We start from the raw sequence: 19806 nt of genomic DNA, 5'->3' as shown, positions 1-19806 counted from the left end.
TATTATGAAAGATAATGTTACGCCGAGTAAATTGGTACCAAACATGTCACGCTTCAAAATTGTGCTTGCTCGTGGAATGGCAACAAACTTTGACACTTAAAAATCTCCATAGGCAAAGTTTAAAAATTTCTACAGGTTACCAGTTTTGAGTAACAGAGGAGGTCTTTTGCTAGAATTATTGCTCTTGCTCTAACGATCGCGGTAATATCTCACATGTGGTTTAAACACCATTTACTTATGCGTTCGCTTCTGCGCGCGAGCACGTCGGGATAGGGTGCTTTATACATTTTTTTTTTCTTATTTATTTTTCTTTTTTATTTTTACACTGTCCCTTTCAAAAAAAATTTGGATCACTTTTATTCCTATTACAAGGAATGTAAACATCCCTTTTAATAGAAAAAAAGCATGAAAGGACCTCTTTAATGTGAGATCTGGGGTCAAAAAGACCTCAGATCTCACATCTACACTTAAATGCAATTAAAAAAAAAAATTTCCTTTTTTTTTCCCCAATAAAAAAAAAATTCCCTTTAAGACAGGGCAGAAGTGATGTTTGACATCGCTTCCGTAATCCAGTGGTATGGAGTCGAGTGGGGGCCATCATTCCCTCACTCGACTTCCGGCCTCAGAGGGGAAAGGACCGGATTGTCTCCGCCGCTACCGACGGTTCGGTTAAGCGGCGGAGATAACCGGGACGTGGCGGGAGGGGGGTGGGCACCTTTCCGGCCACCGATAAAAGTGATCTTGCGGAAAATCCGCTGCAGAGACCACTTTTATTTGAAAGCGGACCGCCCGCAGTTTTTAAAAATACCGAGGTTATGGCAGCTATCTGCTGCCATAACAACGGTATTCAGTGTCAAAGTACCGATGTATAACAACGGCGGGCGGTCTGGAAGTGGTTAAAGTGGATGTAAACCCCAATTTTTTTTTTTTTGAAGACTTCTACATGTCAAGTCATCTGTGCCTTGTCTTGTCACGAAGAGTTAATCCAGCTGTGAGCAATTTATTGTTCTCTTTTTTCAGTAAGATAAAAAACAACACACAGGTCAATGTGTGTAGCCACTTCTCCCATTGCTGTGACTGACATCTCATTTCCTTATCTCATGCAGGAGCAGGAAAGAGAGAGAGTCTCTGCAATTTAGATAAGGACCACTGCCCAGACTCCCCTCCCTCCACCTATGACAGAGCGCAGAGCCCCACTCAAACACTATGCCTGTGTTCTATTGAATAATGCCTTCCGCACTCTACAATGCTTGCCGTCAGTGCATCTGAGGATCACTGCGCGAATGCGCGTTTCTTCAGAGACATTTTCCGACGGGAGGCATTATTCGGCACATGCGCAGGAGTGATGGGGCCGTGAGTGCGTTCTGCTTCTCTTCCCAGGCACGAGGTTCGAGTGGCCAAGGGGAGTGTAGAGGTGGGCGGGGAGTCTGGTGACCTCGTGACTCTGCCCACCGAGCTCCAGAAAATAGACCCGCCTATCGATTCCATTGGTTTATGATGATGAGCAGTGGGTTTACATCCACTTTGAAAGGGTTGCAGACTATAGATTGATTGCTCCTTTTGGAAGAGGTTTATTGGAAAATAGAACTCAATCATTAATCAAAGCATATATGGCCATTATAAAGGCGATGGTAGTGAGTGGTATGCTTTAACTGATCACTCAGAGAGGGAATTTACTAAGGTTCCATTCTCAGTTCGTGTTTTGGGATCTCAAGCACAATCGCAGCGTTTCTTTCCGCAATCTCAAATCGCATTGCAATCGCAAAATTCTTTTTCAATGACACCTAAACGCTGTGCAGTTTTGCTCTAATTATTGGGGCAAACCACAATGTGCAAGGATTATCGCGCAAAAGAAGCCCTTGGCCTTTTTGGCCAACAAGCTTCAAGCATTGCGTTGTGCTGTGGGATTTATTGTGCCAAAAACACACAGCGTTTTAGGTGCAATTGAAAATTAATGCCACCCGAATGTGCATTGTGCGATTTCATATTGAGGGCAGAATCGCAGCAATTCTGCCCGAGATCCAAAAAGGCCAAATGTAAATGACAGGCAGCATCTAGAGCAGTGCACAACAGTCAATCTGCTTCTAGCTTTCATTTTCAAAGCTTAAAAGGGTTGTAAAGCAGAAGTTTTTTTATCTTAATACTAGAGCTGCACGATTCTGGCTAAAACATAGTGTGAGTGGCCGGAGTTGCGAGAGACAACACGTTTACTAGAGAGCTTCTGGGATTCTTGATACCATCTGTGGAGTTTATTTTAAGTCAATTTTTTTTCTTTTCTTCTATGGGTGGTAAATGTTCTCTCTAACAAATCTGTACGTGGTAGATAATGGAAAGAGTTTTAACTAAAGTATGTAAAGCTAAGCTCTGCTTCAGTAGTCTGACACCTGCAAGGTCCCTCACTGGTGCCAACATCTTCTCCCCAGCTTCTTCTGGGTGCCGGTTTTTGGCTGCTTGATTGGCCGGTGTGATATGACATCACTTCTGCACATGTGCAGAAGTTTATTCATTCAGGCACACAGGCACTGTGCCAGAATGTAAACTGAGCTGAACTTTAACTTCACTTTAGGAACCACATATGGAAGGTTCATTGATGATTTATTGTTAGTGTGGAAGGGGTGCAGGGAGCATCTGCATAACTTTGTGGGTTTTTTAAATAATAATGACCTGAATTTGCAATCCTTACATGAGTGGGATTATACAACCATTCATTTTTTGAATGTGACACTAGTGGGAGATGCAGAAACAGACCAAGTTTTATACCTGTACTTTTTTATAAAACATGTGCAGGTAATTCCATGGTATTGGCCTTGAGTTGTCAACCATTGCACACTAAGGCCCTTTGCACACTGCAGTGCCACTAAAGCGGCGGTAGTTTTTGCCGTGCTTTAGCTGCTTTTTCGGGCGCTAGCAGGCCGCTTTTTTTTTTTTTTAAGGTCATGTGACAACGTGGCCTTAAAGTGGTTGGAAAGAAAAAGACCTGCAAAGGCATAATGAGCTAGTATGCATAGCATACTAGCTCATTATGTAATACTCACCTGAGATCGAGCTCTCGGAGTTACTTCCGGGTATCGCAGGCTCTGGAGCTATGATTGGCTGGAGCCACCATGACGTCACTCCCACACATGCACGCGGGAGCCACCGGTAATGGCACACTCACTGAAGCAACGTATGTGCCGTGCAGGTTTAGGAGATATCTAGGGTAGCTACAGGTAAGCGTTATTATAGGCTTACCTGTAGCAAAAAGTGGATCTTAAGGGTTTAAACCACTTTAAAAAAAAAAAAAAAAAAGACCCGCTTTGCGGTGCATTGGAAGCGCTGCCCATTCATTGCAGTTTTGTCAGTCATTGCTATTTACAGCGCTCCCAAACTGCCCCAAAGATGCTGCTTGCAGGACTTTTTGTAACGTCCCGCAAGCGCACCGCTCCAGTGTGAAAAGAATGAATGGGAGGCACTGAAAACCGCCTCAGTGTGAAAGTAATCTAAAGAAATCTATAACAGTGGGGATGTTTATACAGGCCAGGAGAAATTGCTCCACTGATATTTTATTTGAGGTAAAAGCCAGAGAAAAGATTACAAGAGAGGGGCTATGCTCACTGGTTGATTCAGTGGGGTAGGAATATTGCCTGCAACAGAACCTGAACTAGCCTTTTAAATAGAAGACACAAGGTAACTGATTCTGCTGCAGATCAACATGTTACTTTTGGAACAACTTTTTCTGTGGAGTTCTATAGTGTCAAAAATATTACCAACAAACAGCTGTTGTATAGTGACAGGCAACTTAATTTTTTTAAAAGATGGGTGCCATTTTTCAACCAGAAGAGCATCCACTGTGAGGTCACTTATGACTCAGAGCTATAATGAATCAAAAGGGGGAGGGGATTGGGGGATAACCAAAGACGGCTAATGATTTATGGTTCAGACTTGCTGATTGGCTCTGTCCAATCACAACACAGAAATTAACAATTTCATTTATGAACAGTGTTGCATGACCAAGCAATTGCCAGTTAAAGTAGCACAATGGCGAACAGCAAAAATGCCCTGGTCATGAAGGGAGTAAAACCTTCCGGTGGTCAAGAGATTAATCTGTTTCTAGTAATTATGTGACCACACAGCTCGTGGTGAGGAATTCCCTGAGCCCTGACATCACCCTGCCAGCGCCTATGCTCTGGATGTTGGAGTCTCCTCCTGTCAGTTGCAGCAGCCACTCAGCACCCAGAGCTGTGCAGTCACATGATCACTAGCACGTGGATAAAAACACTGATTTATGTACAATTGATACAGTCATGAAAAGCCTGAAGTGAAGATAATGGGTCTGCTGTTAGAGTTGGAGAAAACTTATTAAATTCACTTTCTCCTTCTATACTAGATTTATCCATAGGGGTCCAAAGGAAAAAAAGTATACCTAGGTGTAGGCCTCTGTATATCTATAGACAAATGTGTCTAAAATGGACAGCACAAAGTAAAGCAAGAAATAAGTTAATTGAGGCTGGGTTCACACTAATGTGATGCCAGACATTGCATGTGAATCACACCTCATTGTATGGCTGAAATCGCATCGCATTCGCACCAAAATGGTGCAGGACCCTTTTTTTGGTCCGCACTGGAATCGGATCGCATGGGTGTTCAGTGCGATCTGATTACTGTCCAAATTTACAGTTTGCACTGTGATCTGCAAACCAATTTGGGGGTGTCATTAACTTTACATTGACACCCACGGAGAGTAGAGAGATTGAGATGTGATGCGGGAACCCGCACAGAAATCTCACTCTGGTTCCCGCATCGCACAAGTGTGAACCGGGACATACTGCTACTCATAACTTCTGTTATATTGTTACTAACTTACAATGTAAGTCAAATGTAACACCATGCAAAATATTTTGGTAATTTTGTGTAAAAAAAATTTTTGAAAAAAATATATTAAGTGATTAAAGTTTAGCTGTGGTGTTTGACTTTTGACCATGGGGTTGATATACTAAATTGGTTAAAATGTGTTGTTGGTGGTTCCACGCAATGGGTTTGAGAAAACAAAGAACTGCTGCCCCTACAGATACAGCCACCTGGGTGGAGTACAAGGGTTAATTGGGAGAGATGTAGGTGTGGAGCTGTTCATATAAGATCTGTGCCTTTCAATATGATTTAGAAATAAACTTAGATGTACTATAAGGATTGGAGTGATCTAAGGTGACTGTTGCTAACAATTGACATCATAAATAGAGAATAAATGATATACAAAGCTAAAAATTATTAGCAAATATCTGAAGTGATGAGTGTTTGGTTTTTCTTGTGTGCTTCAACGTTTAAATAAAACCTTAAAGTGATAGGTGCTTCAAATACATATGTGTTACAACCCCTGCATTAGATATATAACAACCAAAATAGTGCAGTACATATATGTGGTTGCAGTCTTTCAAACAGTATACTAGAAAGGTTGTTGCAAAAAAAAAATAAATAAATATATTAACTGCTTCCCGCCCGCTGTACGCCAAATGAGGTCCTTGGCTTTGAGCGGGGATAGCTGAGTGATGCCTGTAGCTACGTCTTTTAGAGCCGGTGAATCTGCGCACCATAAGAACGATCATAGCGGCTGTTCCGCTGCTTGATCATTCTTATGGGAGGCGAGAGGGGACGTGCCCCCCCCCCCCCGCCGCCCTCTGGTGCTTGTACCGACTCACCGCTATGAGTCTATCACAGGATCCGCCAGCCCCGGGTGTTTACCATAGAGATTTCCGGTGGACCAGATGGTCGCTGGAGTCTCTATGATCGTTTGGAGGCCGGGCGCGATGTTATGACGTCACGCCCGGCCTCTGTATTAAAAAAAAAAATTGCGGCTTCAGCTGGGAAGCAGTGATATATTTATTTATTTTTTTTTTTTTAATTTCAGGCTTCCCAGTAAATAAAGTAAAATTAACAATAAAAAAAAATTAAAAATTTTAAAGCGCCCCTGTCCCATTGAGCTCGCACGCAGAAGCGAACGCATACGTAAGTCCCTCCCACATATGAAAACAATGTTCAAACCACACATGTGAGGTATTGTCGCGAACGTTAGAGTGAGAGCAATCATTTTATTTCTAGACCTCCTGTGTAACTCAAAACATGTAACCATTAAAAATTTTTAAAGCGTCGCCTAAGGGGATTTTTAAGTAGCGAAGTTTGGCGCCATTCCACGAGCATGTGCAATTTTGAATCGTGACATATTGGGTATCTATTTACTCGGTGTAGCTTCATCATTCTCATTATGCAAAAACATTGGGCTAACTTTACTGTATTATTTTTATTTTTTTTTAAGCACAAAACTGTTTTGTTTTTTTTTTCCCAAAAAAACCCATTCGAAAAATTGCTGCGCAAATACCGTGCGAGATAAAAAGTTGCAATGACCGCCATTATATTCTCTAGGGAGTTTGCTAAAAAAAATATATAATGTTTGGGGGTTCTATGTAATGTTCTAGCAAAAAAATTATGATTTTTACATGTAGGAGAGAAATGTCAGAATTGGCCTGGTAAGCAAGTGGTTAAATATATATTCCCAAATAAAGTGACTGGTGCTCTTCAAAATAGTGACTTTTCATGTGCTCTTCCATCTATAGTGCCGGCGCTCTTAATGGTGCCCCTTTTGGAATTGCACTCACCCTACACGGGTATTGCGCGTTCACAGTATATGCCACTGTGCAGCACTCTGAATCCTCTGTGTATTTAATTCTGATAGGATCCTCTGTGTTCCTCATATATGGAAGAAGAAAGTGCCCATAGCATAGTACCGCTTTAAAAACTTTATTGTATCAAAAAAACAGTGGAGATATACTCATATTTACACTGTATATGATAAGCAAGTTAAAATATAAAGCAGCCGGGATGATACAGGATCCACAGCCCTGACCGGAAGTGACGCAAAGACGATCAGCAACTCCACCCTACGCGTTTCATCATTGAAGACTTCATCAGTGATGAAACGCGTAGGGTGGGGTTAATGAGGAACACAGAGGATCGTATCAGAATTAAATACAACGAGGATCCATAGAGAGCTGCGCAATACCCCTGTGTGGGGTGAGACAGTTCGGTGAGTGCAATTCCAAAAGGGGCACCATAAAGAGCACCAGCACTATAGACAGAAGAGCACCAGTCACTTTATTTGGGAATATATATTCAATATATTTATTTTGTTTATTTTTTTTTGCAACAAACTTTCTAGTATACTGTTTGAAAGACTGCAACTACATATATGTACTGCACTATTTTGATTGTTATATATCTAATGTAGGGGTTGTAACACATATGTATTTGAAGCACCTATCACTTTAAGATTTTATTTAAAAGTTGCAGCACACAAGAAGATCAAACACTCATCACTTCAGATATTTGCTAATAATTTTTAGCTTTGTATATCATTTATTCTCTATTTATGATGTCAATTGTTAGCATCAGTCACCTTAGATCACTCCAATCCTTATAGTACATCTAAGTTTATTCTAAATAACATTGAAAGGAACATATCTTATATGAACAGCGCCACACCTAAATCTCTCCCAATTACGGTAACTCTCTTGATATACTAAATGATTCAATTAGCAAATAAGGTGAACCTGTAATCCCTTTTGAATACTGTGAAGGAATTGTGTGAAGGAAATTCAAGTAAGTGGTGTTCTTAGCAGATCGTTGGCTGATTGAAGTGAACAAAACTGGCAGGTTCCTTGGCGGTAAAGTATAGAAGGGTTTGTTCAGTTTTAATTTGATTAAATAGGTCAACAGTATTGTCTGAATTGGGAAGAGAATGGCAAAGTAGTTGTGGTTGACAAAGGCCCTACACAAGGCAGGTAGGTGTTCATACAGTGCTGAAAAGGTCATTGTAGACCTCAGACTTATGTCCGGAAGCAGAGTTGAGACTCCCCTAGGGACATAAGCTTAGGAGAGGCTCTAACTTCAGGATACAGCTAACGTATTACACAGGGAACACTGATGTGTACAAGGACCAGCCCTGCATCCAAAGATTTATGATTATATAATGTGTGTCGTAAATTGGAAAAGAAAAGGATTTTGTTTTTGCCTGCTTTTTTCCTTCAGCTGTACATTATGAAAGCTGCTTAACAATTTTCATTGTTTTTGTTTATTATTAATATATATTATTTTGTCTCTTTAGGGCCCCTTTGCAATCATGGAATTTTAAGAAGAAGAAACGTCTTCAGAGCGGGGGGGAACTCCCCTCCCTCTGACCCAACTGCCTCTCTTTTGTATTGGACTCATGGCAGGAACTTAAAAACAGAGAAATATAGAGCACAAATATATTTTTGTATAGTTGTTAAACAGCATTGGCTGGTTTACATTTGTATAAATATTTATTATATATAATATAGTGCCAAAGGAGTTTTGATGCTTGTGAATGAAGGAGACGGTGTTTTATTTTGACACTCGCAAATGAAGGAGTTTTGTTTTTTTGTTGTGTGGCTGATGTGTACTTTTGGAATTTGCAAATTAGCAATTATTTTCAGTAGTTTTTTTTTTTTGAAGATTTTTTTCCCCAAAAATGGATTTGGCATGGCCAGAATGTACGACACGGTGCCGCTCTCTGCAGCATGCTTTGGATGTGATCTCGGTAGTGACCCGAGGAAGCGGGAAACAAATTAAGGCTTTCCTTTGCTTTTACTGCTGCAATGCCACTACGTTAAGAGATGAATATGGTCGCAACGCTCTTCACATTGCCGCATCATGTGGAAAGAAAGAAGCTTTGGATTGGTTGGTGTCAAAAGGGGTAGACTTGTCGGTCAAAGACAAAGAATCTGGGTGGACAGCATTGCACAGAAGCATCTTTTATGGGCATATCGATTGTGCATTGTCCCTCTTAAAGGTAATGTATTTTTAAAAAAACCCTTAAGTGATCTAAAGATTATTGTCTCTTGCTTTTTATTTGAAGGACATTTTCATTTGTAAATTCAGTATTAAATACAGTATGTAATTATTAATACTATAAAGCAGAGGTCTCCAAACATTTTAAAGAAAGGGCCAATTTACTGTCCTTTAGACTTTAGGATGCCGGACTATGCCCAGTGGGAGTAAACAATGCCTGATCTTTGGTATTTGGGTAGAAATATTTGGTGTCAGTGGGAGGAGAAGTACCCGTTTTTTATTGTCAGTGGCAGGAATTATGCCCCATCATTGGTGTCAGTGGAAGAAATAGTGCCCCATTGTTGGTGTCAGTGGCAGGAATTATGACCCAATGTTGGTGTCAGTGGCAGGAATGCCTCAGGGCCAGGTAAAGGCAAGCAAAGGGCCGCAGTTTGGAGACCACTACTGTAAAGCATACATAGTTACATAGTAGGTGAGGTTGAAAAAAGTCCATCAAGTCCAACCTATGTGTGTGATTATATATCAGTATTACATTGTATATCCCTGTATGTTGCGGTCATTCATGTGCTTATCTAATAGTTTTTTTGGAACTATCTATGCTCCCTGCTGAGACCACCGCCTGTGGAAGGGAATTCCATATCCTTGCCGCTCTTACAGTAAAGAACCCTCTACGTAATTTAAGGTTAAACCTATTTTTTTTCTAATTTTAATGAGTGGCCACTTGTCTTGTTAAACTCCCTTCCACAAAAAAGTTTTATCCCTATTGTGGGGTCACCAGTACGGTATTTATAAATTGAAATCATATCCCCTCTCAGCGTCTCTTCTCCAGGGAGAATAAGTTCAGTGCTCGCAACCTTTCCTCATAACTAATATCCTCCAGACCCTTTTATTAGCTTTGTTGCCCTTCTTTGTACTCGCTCCATTTCCAGCACACCCTTCCTGAGGACTGGTGCCCAGAACTGGACAGCATACTCCAGGTGAGGCCGGACCAGAGTTTTGTAAAGCAGGAGAATTATCGTTTTATCTCTGAAGTTAATCCACTTTTTAATGCATGCCAATATTCAGTTTGCTTTGTTAGCAGCAGCTTGGCATTGCATGCCATTGCTGAGCCTATCATCTACTAGGACCCCCAGGTCCTTTTCCATCCTAGATTTCCCCAGAGGTTCTCCCCCCAGTGAATAGATTGCATTCATATTTTTGCCACCCAAATGCATTATTTTACATTTTTCTACATTAAACATCATAGCTGTTTAATGCTAGCTTAGTATTGTCCACAAATACAGAGACTGAACTGTTTACCCCATCCTCCAGGTCTTTATGAACAAATTAAATATGATTGGTCCCAGCACAGAACCCTGGGGGACCCCACTACTCACCCCTGACCATTCCTAGTACTCCCCATTTATCATCACCCTCTGAACTCATCCTTGTAGTCAGTTTTCAATCCATGTACTCACCCTATGGTCCATGCCAGTGGACCTTATTTTGTACAGTAAACGTTTATGGGGAATTGTGTCATAACATGACTACATACAGTAGTATTTCTTAATGAGCTGACAACGTTTCTTTAGAGGGATCTGCTGCAGGCTGAGAAGTCTTGCTTGTAGTGGCCAGACTGCTCTACAGATGAGGCTAAACAAGTATACTGAAATCTTTGTCTATAGGTAGAGCTGAAAGTGTTTCTGCATAAGCACAGGGAGGGGGTATGTGTTCAAAGGTACCCTGTCATGAGAGATTAACCACTTGCCTCACGCAGATATACTGCGGCAGAATGGCACGGGCAGGCAAAATCACGTACCTGGTACGTGATTGCTTTCCTGCGGGCGGGGGGTCCGATCGCAACCCCCAGGTGCCCGAGGCGGTCGCCTTTGGTCTGGCAGCGATCAGAGATGAGGGGGAGGCCATCCATTCGTGGCCCCCCCCCTCGCGATCGCTCCCAGACAATGAGAATCTTCCCCTGCCTCTGTGTAGTACACAGAGGCAGAGGAAATTATGTCATCTCCTCCTCGGCTCGGTATTTTCCGTTCTGGCGCCAAGGAGAGAAGACTGAAATGTGAGTGAAAACACTACACACACACAGTAGAACATGCCAGGCACACAAAAAACCCCCCCTTTACCCCCCGATTTCCCCCCCCTGATCACCCCGCCCCCCCCTGTCACACTGACACCAAGCAGTTTTTTTTTTTTTTTCTGATTACTGCATGGTGTCAGTTTGTGACAGTGTGGTAGGGCAGTTAGTATTAGCCCCCTGTAGGTCTAGAATACCCCCCTAATAAAGTTTTAACCCCTTGATCAGCCCCCGTCGCCAGTGTCGCTAAGCGATCATTTTTCTGATCGCTGTATTAGTGTCACTGGTTACGCTAGTTAGGGAAGTAAATATTTAGGTTCGCCGTCAGCGTTTTATAGCGACAGGGACCCCCATATACTACCTAATAAATGTTTTAACCCCTTGATTGCCCCCTAGTTAACCCTTTCACCACTGATCACCGTATAACCGTTACGGGTGACGCTGGTTAGTTCGTTTATTTTTTATAGTGTCAGGGCACCCGCCGTTTATTACCGAATAAAGGTTTAGCCCCCTGATCGCCCGGCGGTGATATGCGTCGCCCCAGGCAGCGTCAGATTAGCGCCAGTACCGCTAACACCCACGCACACAGCATACGCCTCCCTTAGTGGTATAGTATCTGTACGGATCAATATCTGATCCGATCAGATCTATACTAGCATCCCCAGCAGTTTAGGGTTCCCAAAAACGCAGTGTTAGCGGGATCAGCCCAGATACCTGCTAGCACCTGCGGTTTGCCCCTCCGCCCAGCCCAGCCCACCCAAGTCCAGTATCGATCGATCGATCACTGTCACTTACAAAATACTAAACGCATAACTGCAGCGTTTGCAGAGTCAGGCCTGATCCCTGCGATCGCTAACAGTTTTTTTGGTAGCATTTTGGTGAACTGGCAAGCACCAGCCCCAGGCAGCGTCAGGTTAGCGCCAGTACCGCTAACACCCACGCACGCACCGTACAGCTCCCTTAGTGGTATAGTATCTGAACGGATCAATATCTGATCCGATCAGATCTATACTAGCGTCCCCAGCAGTTTAGGGTTCCCAAAAACGCAGTGTTAGCGGGATCTGCCCAGATAACTGCTAGCACCTGTGTTTTGCCCCTCCGCCCGGCCCGGCCCAGCCCAGCCCACCCAAGTGCAGTATCGATCGATCACTGTCACTTACAAAACACTAAACACATAACTGCAGCGTTTGCAGAGTCAGGCCTGATCCCTGCGATCGCTAACAGTTTTTTTGGTAGCGTTTTTTAGGTGAACTGGCAAGCACCAGCGGCCTAGTACACCCCGGTCGTAGTCAAACCAGCACTGCAGTAACACTTGGTGACGTGGCGAGTCCCATAAGTGCAGTTCAAGCTGGTGAGGTGGCAAGCACAAGTAGTGTCCCGCTGCCACCATGAAGAAGACAAACACAGGCCCGTCGTGCCCATAGTGCCCTTCCTGCTGCATTCGCCAATCCTAATTGGGAACCCACCACTTCTGCAGCGCCCGTACTTCCCCCATTCACATCCCCAACCAAATGGAGTTGGCTGCATGAGAGGCATTTTCTTTATGTCCTCCCGAGTACCCCTACCCAAGGAACCCCCCCAAAAAAGATGTCGTGTCTGCAGCAAGCGCGGATATAGGCGTGACACCCACTATTATTGTCCCTCCTGTCCTGACAATCCTGGTCTTTGCATTGGTGAATGTTTTGAACGCTACCATTCACTAGTTGAGTATTAGCGTAGGGTACAGCATTGCACAGACTAGGCACATTTTCACAGGGTCTCCCAAGATGCCATCACATTTTGAGAGACCCGAACCTGGAACCGGTTACAGTTATAAAAAAAAGTGTAAAAAAAAAAATATATAAACTTAAAAAAAATAGTTGTCGTTTTATTGGTTTCTCTCTCTCTATTCTCTCTCTATTGTTCTGCTCTTTTTTACTGTATTCTATTCTGCAATGTTTTATTGTTATTATGTTTTATCATGTTTGCTTTTCAGGTATGCAATTTTTTATACTTTACCGTTTACTGTTTTATTGTTAACCATTTTTTTGTCTTCAGGTACGCCATTCACGACTTTGAATGGTTATACCAGAATGATGCCTGCAGGTTTAGGTATCATCTTGGTATCATTCTTTTCAGCCAGCGGTCGGCTTTCATGTAAAAGCAATCCTAGCGGCTAATTAGCCTCTAGACTGCTTTTACAAGCAGTGGGAGGGAATGTGTCCCCCCCCCCCCCACCGTCTTCTGTGTTTTTCTCTGGCTCTCCTGTCTCAACAGGGAACCTGAGAATGTAGCCGGTGATTCAGCCAGCTGACCATAGAGCTGATCAGAGACCAGAGTGGCTCCAAACATCTCTATGGCCTAAGAAACTGGAAGCTATGAGCATTTCATGACTTAGATTTCGCCGGATGTAAACAGCGCCATTGGGAAAGCATTTTATCACACCGATCTTGGTGTGGTCAGATGCTTTGAGGGCAGAGGAGAGATCTAGGGTCTAATAGACCCCAATTTTTTCAAAAAGAGTACCTGTCACTACCTATTGCTATCATAGGGGATATTTACATTCCCTAAAATAACAATAAAAATGATTAAAAAAAAAAAGAAAGGAACAGTTTAAAAATAAGATAAAAAAGCAAAAAAAATAAAGAAAACAAAAAAAAAGCACCCCTGTCCCCCCCTGCTCTCACGCAAAGGCGAACGCAAGCGTCAGTCTGGCGTCAAATGTAAACAGCAATTGCACCATGCATGTGAGGTATCACCGCGAAGGTCAGATCAAGGGCAGTAATTTTAGCAGTAGTCCTCCTCTGTAAATCTAAAGTGGTAACCTGTAAAGGCTTTTAAAGGCTTTTAAAAATGTATTTAGTTTGTCGCCACTGCACGTTTGTGCGCAATTTTAAAGCATGTCATGTTTGGTATCCATGTACTCGGCCTAAGATCATCTTTTTTATTGCATTAAACATTTGGGCAATATAGTGTGTTTTAGTGCATTAAAATTAAAAAAAGGGGGTGTTTTTTCCCCAAAAAATGCATTTGAAAAATGGCTGCGCAAATACTGTTTGAAAAAAAAAAATGAAACACCCACCATTTTAATCTGTAGGGCATTTGCTTTAAAAAATATATAATGTTTGGGGGTTCAAAATAATTTTCTTGCAAAAAAAAAAATTTTTTTTCATGTAAACAAAAAGTGTCAGAAAGGGCTTTGTCTTCAAGTGGTTAGAAGAGTGGGTGATGTGTGACATAAGCTTCTAAATGTTGTGCATAAAATGCCAGGACAGTTCAAACCCCCCCCCCAAATGACCCCATTTCGGAAAGTAGACACCCCAAGCTATTTGCTGAGAGGCATGTCGAGTCCATGGAATATTTTATATTGTGACACAAGTTGCGGGAAAGAGACAAATTTTTTTTTTTTTTTTTGCACAAAGTTGTCACTAAATGATATATTGCTCAAACATGCCATGGGAATATGTGAAATTACACCCCAAAATACATTCTGTTGCTTTTCCTGAGTACGGGGATACCACATGTGTGAGACTTTTTGGGAGCCTAGCCGCGTACGGGACCCCGAAAACCAAGCACCACCTTCAGGCTTTCTAAGGGTGTAAATTTTTGATTTCACTCTTCACTACTTATCACAGTTTCGGAGGCCATGGAATGCCCAGGTGGCACAAAACCCCCCCAGATGACCCCATTTTGGAAAGTAGACACCCCAAGCTATTTGCTGAGAGGTATAGTGAGTATTTTGCAGACCTCACTTTTTGTCACAAAGTTTTGAAAATTGAATAAAGAAAAAAAAATTTTTTTTCTTGTCTTTCTTCATTTTCAAAAACAAATGAGAGCTGCAAAATACTCACCATGCCTCTCAGCAAATAGCTTGGGGTGTCTACTTTCCAAAATGGGGTCATTTGGGGGGTTTTGTGCCATCTGGGCATTCCATGGCCTCCGAAACTGTGATAGGCAGTGAAGAGTGAAATCAAAAATTTACACCCTTAGAAATCCTGAAGGCGGTGATTGGTTTTCGGGGCCCCGTACGTGGCTAGGCTCCCAAAAAGTCCCACACATGTGGTATCCCCGTACTCAGGAGAAGCAGCTAAATGTATTTTGGGTTGAAATTCCACATATGCCCATGGCCTGTGTGAGCAATATATCATTTAATGACGACTTTTTGTAATTTTTTTTTTTTTTGTCATTATTCAATCACTTGGAACAAAAAAAAATAATATTCAATGGGCTCAACATGCCTCTCAGCAATTTCCTTGGGGTGTCTACTTTCCAAAATGGGGTCATTTGGTGGGGTTTTGTACTGCCCTGCCATTTTAGCACCTCAAGAAATGACATAGGCAGTCATAAACTAAAAGCTGTGTAAATTACAGAAAATGTACCCTAGTTTGTAGACGCTATAACTTTTGCGCAAACCAATAAATATACGCTTATTGACATTTTTTTTACCAAAGACATGTGGCTGAATACATTTTGGCCTAAATGTATGACTAAAATTGAGTTTGTTGGATTTTTTTTAAAACAAAAAGTAGAAAATATCATTTTTTTTCAAAATTTTCGGTCTTTTTCCGTTTATAGCGCAAAAAATAAAAACGGCAGAGGTGACCAAATACCATCAAAAGAAAGCTCTATTTGTGGGAAGAAAAGGACGCAAATTTCATTTGGGTACAGTATTGCATGACCGCGCAATTAGCAGTTAAAGCAACGCAGTGCCAAATTGGAAAAAGTCCTCTGGTCTTTAGGCAGCCAAATGGTCCGGGGCTGAAGTGGTTAAGGAGGCTCGCATAATAAATGCTCACTTAGTGCTAGTTCACACCAGACGCAGTTCCGTGTGCTTTGTTTTCTGCACAAAATGAATGCACAATGTTTTTTCCATGTATTCCAATGGCTCTAGTTCACACCATGCAGTCAGTTTCCGGTCAGTTTCTGCACCGGAAACTGACTGCATGGTGTGAACTAGAGCCATTGGAATACATGGAAAGCATTGTGCATGCATTTTTAGTGCAGAAAAAAAACACACAGAACTGCATCTGGTGTGAACTGACCCTTAGAGTATGTTAGTTCCTGGCCAGGTTCACAGTTGCAGTTTGGCTGCAGCGTGTCGATATCCACGATTTGCGTGTGTTTTAGCTGCGGTCCTATAGACTTTCAATTAGGTTTTGCATTTTTGACTGTGTACCCAATACTGTTTACATGGTGTTAGTTATTTTAGAAATAGAAATATTTATAGTGATATGTAATTGCCTTTCAACATTACTGTTTGTGTTATTAAGTTGGACCTCATGTAAGAAATTGACTAAATGAAGACCTTTGGGCATTGCTAGCATTCAGTCAGATTCTCCGGAAACAGGAATTGAGTAGTGTAAAGCTGGGTACACACGATCAGATTATTAGACAAATTTTTGTTTGTTTTTTGTTGAATGCTAGTCTCATAGCGAAAGTGAAGAGGTTACTCACCATTAAAAAATTCTCGTACGACAGAATTAAACGTCAGAAGTGACATAATGTGTTGAATTGTTTTTTATGTGTTCTTTAGTTTTTGAGTATGCAAAGTCTTGCTCTTATGATTTTTTTTTTTTTCGGCCAAAAACCGTACTAATTAAACGAAAATTGGATGTTGTGTTCACATCCGACAAAAATTTTAGAGCCTGCACATCCAGTTTTTGTCATCCGAAAATTCATAATCGGCTGTCGAAAGCACCATACTAACGATCAGAAAATCCGCAAATCGTTCATCGGACGAAATTTTACTTCCGATTTTCTGATCGTGTGTATGGCTATCACAGATAACATTTGTTTTAGACACTCTCTTACTTGGGGCCTATTATGTTTTAAGAAACTTGATCTAGAACCTCATTTACAAGGGGCAATTCGATCCACACCTCATGCAGAGGTGTTCCATTCATCCCCATGCAGGCAGTCCCATTCATGTCTATTGGGACACAGTGACTGCACAGACACAGCTGCTGCTCCCAATATGATATTCGTGTGGACTTGGGTGCATCTTCCCGAACCCACCCTGGGTGCATTCAAGACCATGCATCCCCACAGGTGACACATTGGAAGCAGTGACTGTATCTGTACTGTTGCTGTGTCCCAATAGACAGCTATGGGACTGCCAGCATGGGAATGCATACAACACCTGTACATCCCCATGCTGGTTAAACATGGCCTTGCATTGGTTACGGATCAAATCGCCCTATGTGAATGAAGCCTAACTCCAGACTTTCCAAACCTGGATCAATTGATGCTCCAGTACAGCATTGGAGGCTGCTGTCCTCTAATCTAGGGAGAGGTGCTGCTTTTTTTCCATGAGATTCGGCCAGTGACTTCCAAATGCTCTGGAATGGAGCCTTATTTCATCTAGGTAACATATGAGGCTAACAGGTTTTAGTGTACTTTGGTGAATAGTATGCTGTGAATTGTCACTTCATCTGCTGTTTTGTGTACTTCCAGCATGGCAGTAATCCGCACGTTCAGGATAAAGATGGATTTTCTGCCTTGGATCTTGTAATGAAAGACCGTCCTTCCTTTGTCATTTTTCAGAACAGCGGTAAGGGTACCATTTTTTTCTTCCTCCGAGACTTGTCAGCACTCCCATTTAATTCTTTTGTCAGTTACTGTTATGGTAACTTAAGTTCTGTTACTGTGTGATGCGCATGATAGTGTCAGGTGTTATATATCACACGTTGGAAAGAAAGTATCAAAACTATACATACAGTCAGGTCCATAAATATTGGGACATTGACACAATTCTAATCTTTTTGGCTCTATACACCACCACAATGGATTTGAAACGGAACAAACAAGATGTGCTTTAACTGCAGACTTTCAGCTTTAATTTGAGGGTATTTACATCCAAATCAAGTGAACGGTGTAGGAATTACAACAGTTTGTATATGTCCCTCCCACTTTTTAGGGACTTTTTAATACTTGGTTGCAAATCCTTTGCAGTCAATTACAGCCTGAAGTCTGGAACGCATAGACATCACCAGACCATGGGTTTCATCCCTGGGGATGCTCTGCCAGGCCTGTACTGCAACTGTCTTCAGTTCCTGCTTGTTCTTGGGGCATTTTCCCTTCTGTTTTGTCTTGAGCAAGTGAAATGCATGCTCAATCGTGATTGACTTGGCCATTGCTTAACATTCCACTTCTTTCCCTTTAAAAAACTCTTTGGTTGCCTTCTCAGTATGCTTCGTGTCATTGTCCATCTGCACTGTGAAGCGCCGTCCAATGAGTTCTGAAGCATTTTGCTGAATATGAGCAGATAATATTGCCCAAAACACTTCAGAATTCATCCTGCTGCTTTTGTCAGCAGTCACATCATCAGTAAATACAAGAGAACCAGTTCCATTGGCAGCCATACATGTCCACGCAATGACACTACCACCACCATGCTTCACTGATGAGGTGGTATGCTTTGGATCATGAGCAGTTCCTTTCCTTCTCCATAGTTGATCTTGGTCTCATCTGTCCATAGGATGTTGTTCCAGAACAGTGAAGGCTTTTTTAGATGTTGTTTGGCAAACTCTAATCTGGCCTTCCTGTTTTTGAGGCTCACCAATGGTTTACATCTTATGGTGAACCCTCTGTATTCACTCTGGTGAAGTCTTCTCTTGATTGTTGACTTTGACACACATACACCTACCTCCTGGAGAGTGTTCTTGATCTGGCCAACTGTTGTGAAGGGTGTTTTCTTCACCAGGGAAAGAATTCTTCGGTCATCCACCACAGCTGTTTTCCGTGGTCTTCCGGGTCTTTTGGTGTTGCTGAGCTCACCGGTGCGTTATTTCTTTTTAAGGATGTTCCAAACAGTTGATTTGGCCACCCCTAATGTTTTTGCTATCTCTCTGATGGGTTTGTTTTGTTTTTTCAGCCTAATGATGGCTTGCTTCACTGATAGTGACAGCTCTTTGGATCTCATATTGAGAGTTGACAGCAACAGATTCCAAATGCAAATAGCACACTTGAAATTAACTCTGGACCTTTTATCTGCTCCTTGTAAATGGGATAATGAGGGAATAACACACACCTGGCCATGGAACAGCTGAGCAGCCAATTGTCCCATTACTTTTGGTCCCTTAAAAAGTGGGTACATATTCAATCTGTTGTAATTCCTACACCAAACACCTGATTTGGATGTAAATACCCTCACATTAAAGCTGAAAGTCTGCAGTTAAAGCACATCTTGTTCGTTTCATTTCAAATCCATTCTGGTGGTGTATAGAGCCAAAAAGAATAGAATTGTGTCAATGTCCCAATATTTATGGACCTGACTGTGTAAATACTCTGTTTTCTGTATTTATTGTCTTTGTTTCTTTACTTCCCAACCCACAGTACATATGCCCTGCTTTAATGCCTGTTAAAGCGGTGTTCCGCCCAAAAAAAAAAAAAAAATGAAAATCCAGCAGCTACACATACTGCAGCTGCTGGCTTTATTTAAACAATAGGACACTTACCTGTCCTGGAGTCCAGTGATATCAGCACCACAGCTGATGTTTCCATCAGCTGTTGGGTGCTGCCGCCGCCATTGCCGGTGAGGGTACCCGGCAGTGTAACCTTACGACTTCATGCCGGGAACCCTACTGTGCATGCATGAGGCCCCGCTCCTCTCTCCTACTGGCCCGGCGACAGGGAGAGGAGGAGGAGGGAGGAGCCCTGTGGTGGAATCGCGGGGCCCGGCCTAGACTCCCGGAAGTGGGAAGAGGATACCGGTCTCCTGTCCCCCCTCCCCCCGTAAGGTGCCAATTGTGGCACCTGAGGGGGAGAGGAGACAAATCCACACTTTCGGGTGGAACTCCGCTTTAAGTTTTTTTTTTTTTTTTTTTTTTTTTTTAAACCCAGAACTAGGGCCTGAGACGGCACAGAAACAGGAAATTTTGCTTTTGCTTTTGTGTCCGGACAGGTGGATCGACCGCAATTGTACA

The 19806-nt window shown here is 42.3% G+C and overlaps 1 protein-coding gene across 1 annotated transcript in view; it reads left to right on the top strand.

The window, feature by feature from the left end:
- Nucleotides 1-19806, top strand: part of IBTK (inhibitor of Bruton tyrosine kinase) — a 164125-nt gene that overhangs the window by 9292 nt on the left and 135027 nt on the right. The window contains exons 2-3 of the mRNA XM_073626859.1: nucleotides 8132-8836; nucleotides 17336-17432. Coding sequence (XP_073482960.1) covers nucleotides 8516-8836; nucleotides 17336-17432 — 418 coding nt within the window. The 5' untranslated portion in view covers nucleotides 8132-8515. The remainder of the gene's footprint in view (nucleotides 1-8131; nucleotides 8837-17335; nucleotides 17433-19806) is intronic.

This window comes from Aquarana catesbeiana, linkage group LG04 (assembly GCF_042186555.1).
Source record: "Aquarana catesbeiana isolate 2022-GZ linkage group LG04, ASM4218655v1, whole genome shotgun sequence".
NCBI lineage: Eukaryota > Metazoa > Chordata > Amphibia > Anura > Ranidae > Aquarana > Aquarana catesbeiana.
The sequence above is the reverse complement of the archived record's forward strand: the minus strand, read 5'-3'. Positions and strand labels throughout refer to the sequence as shown.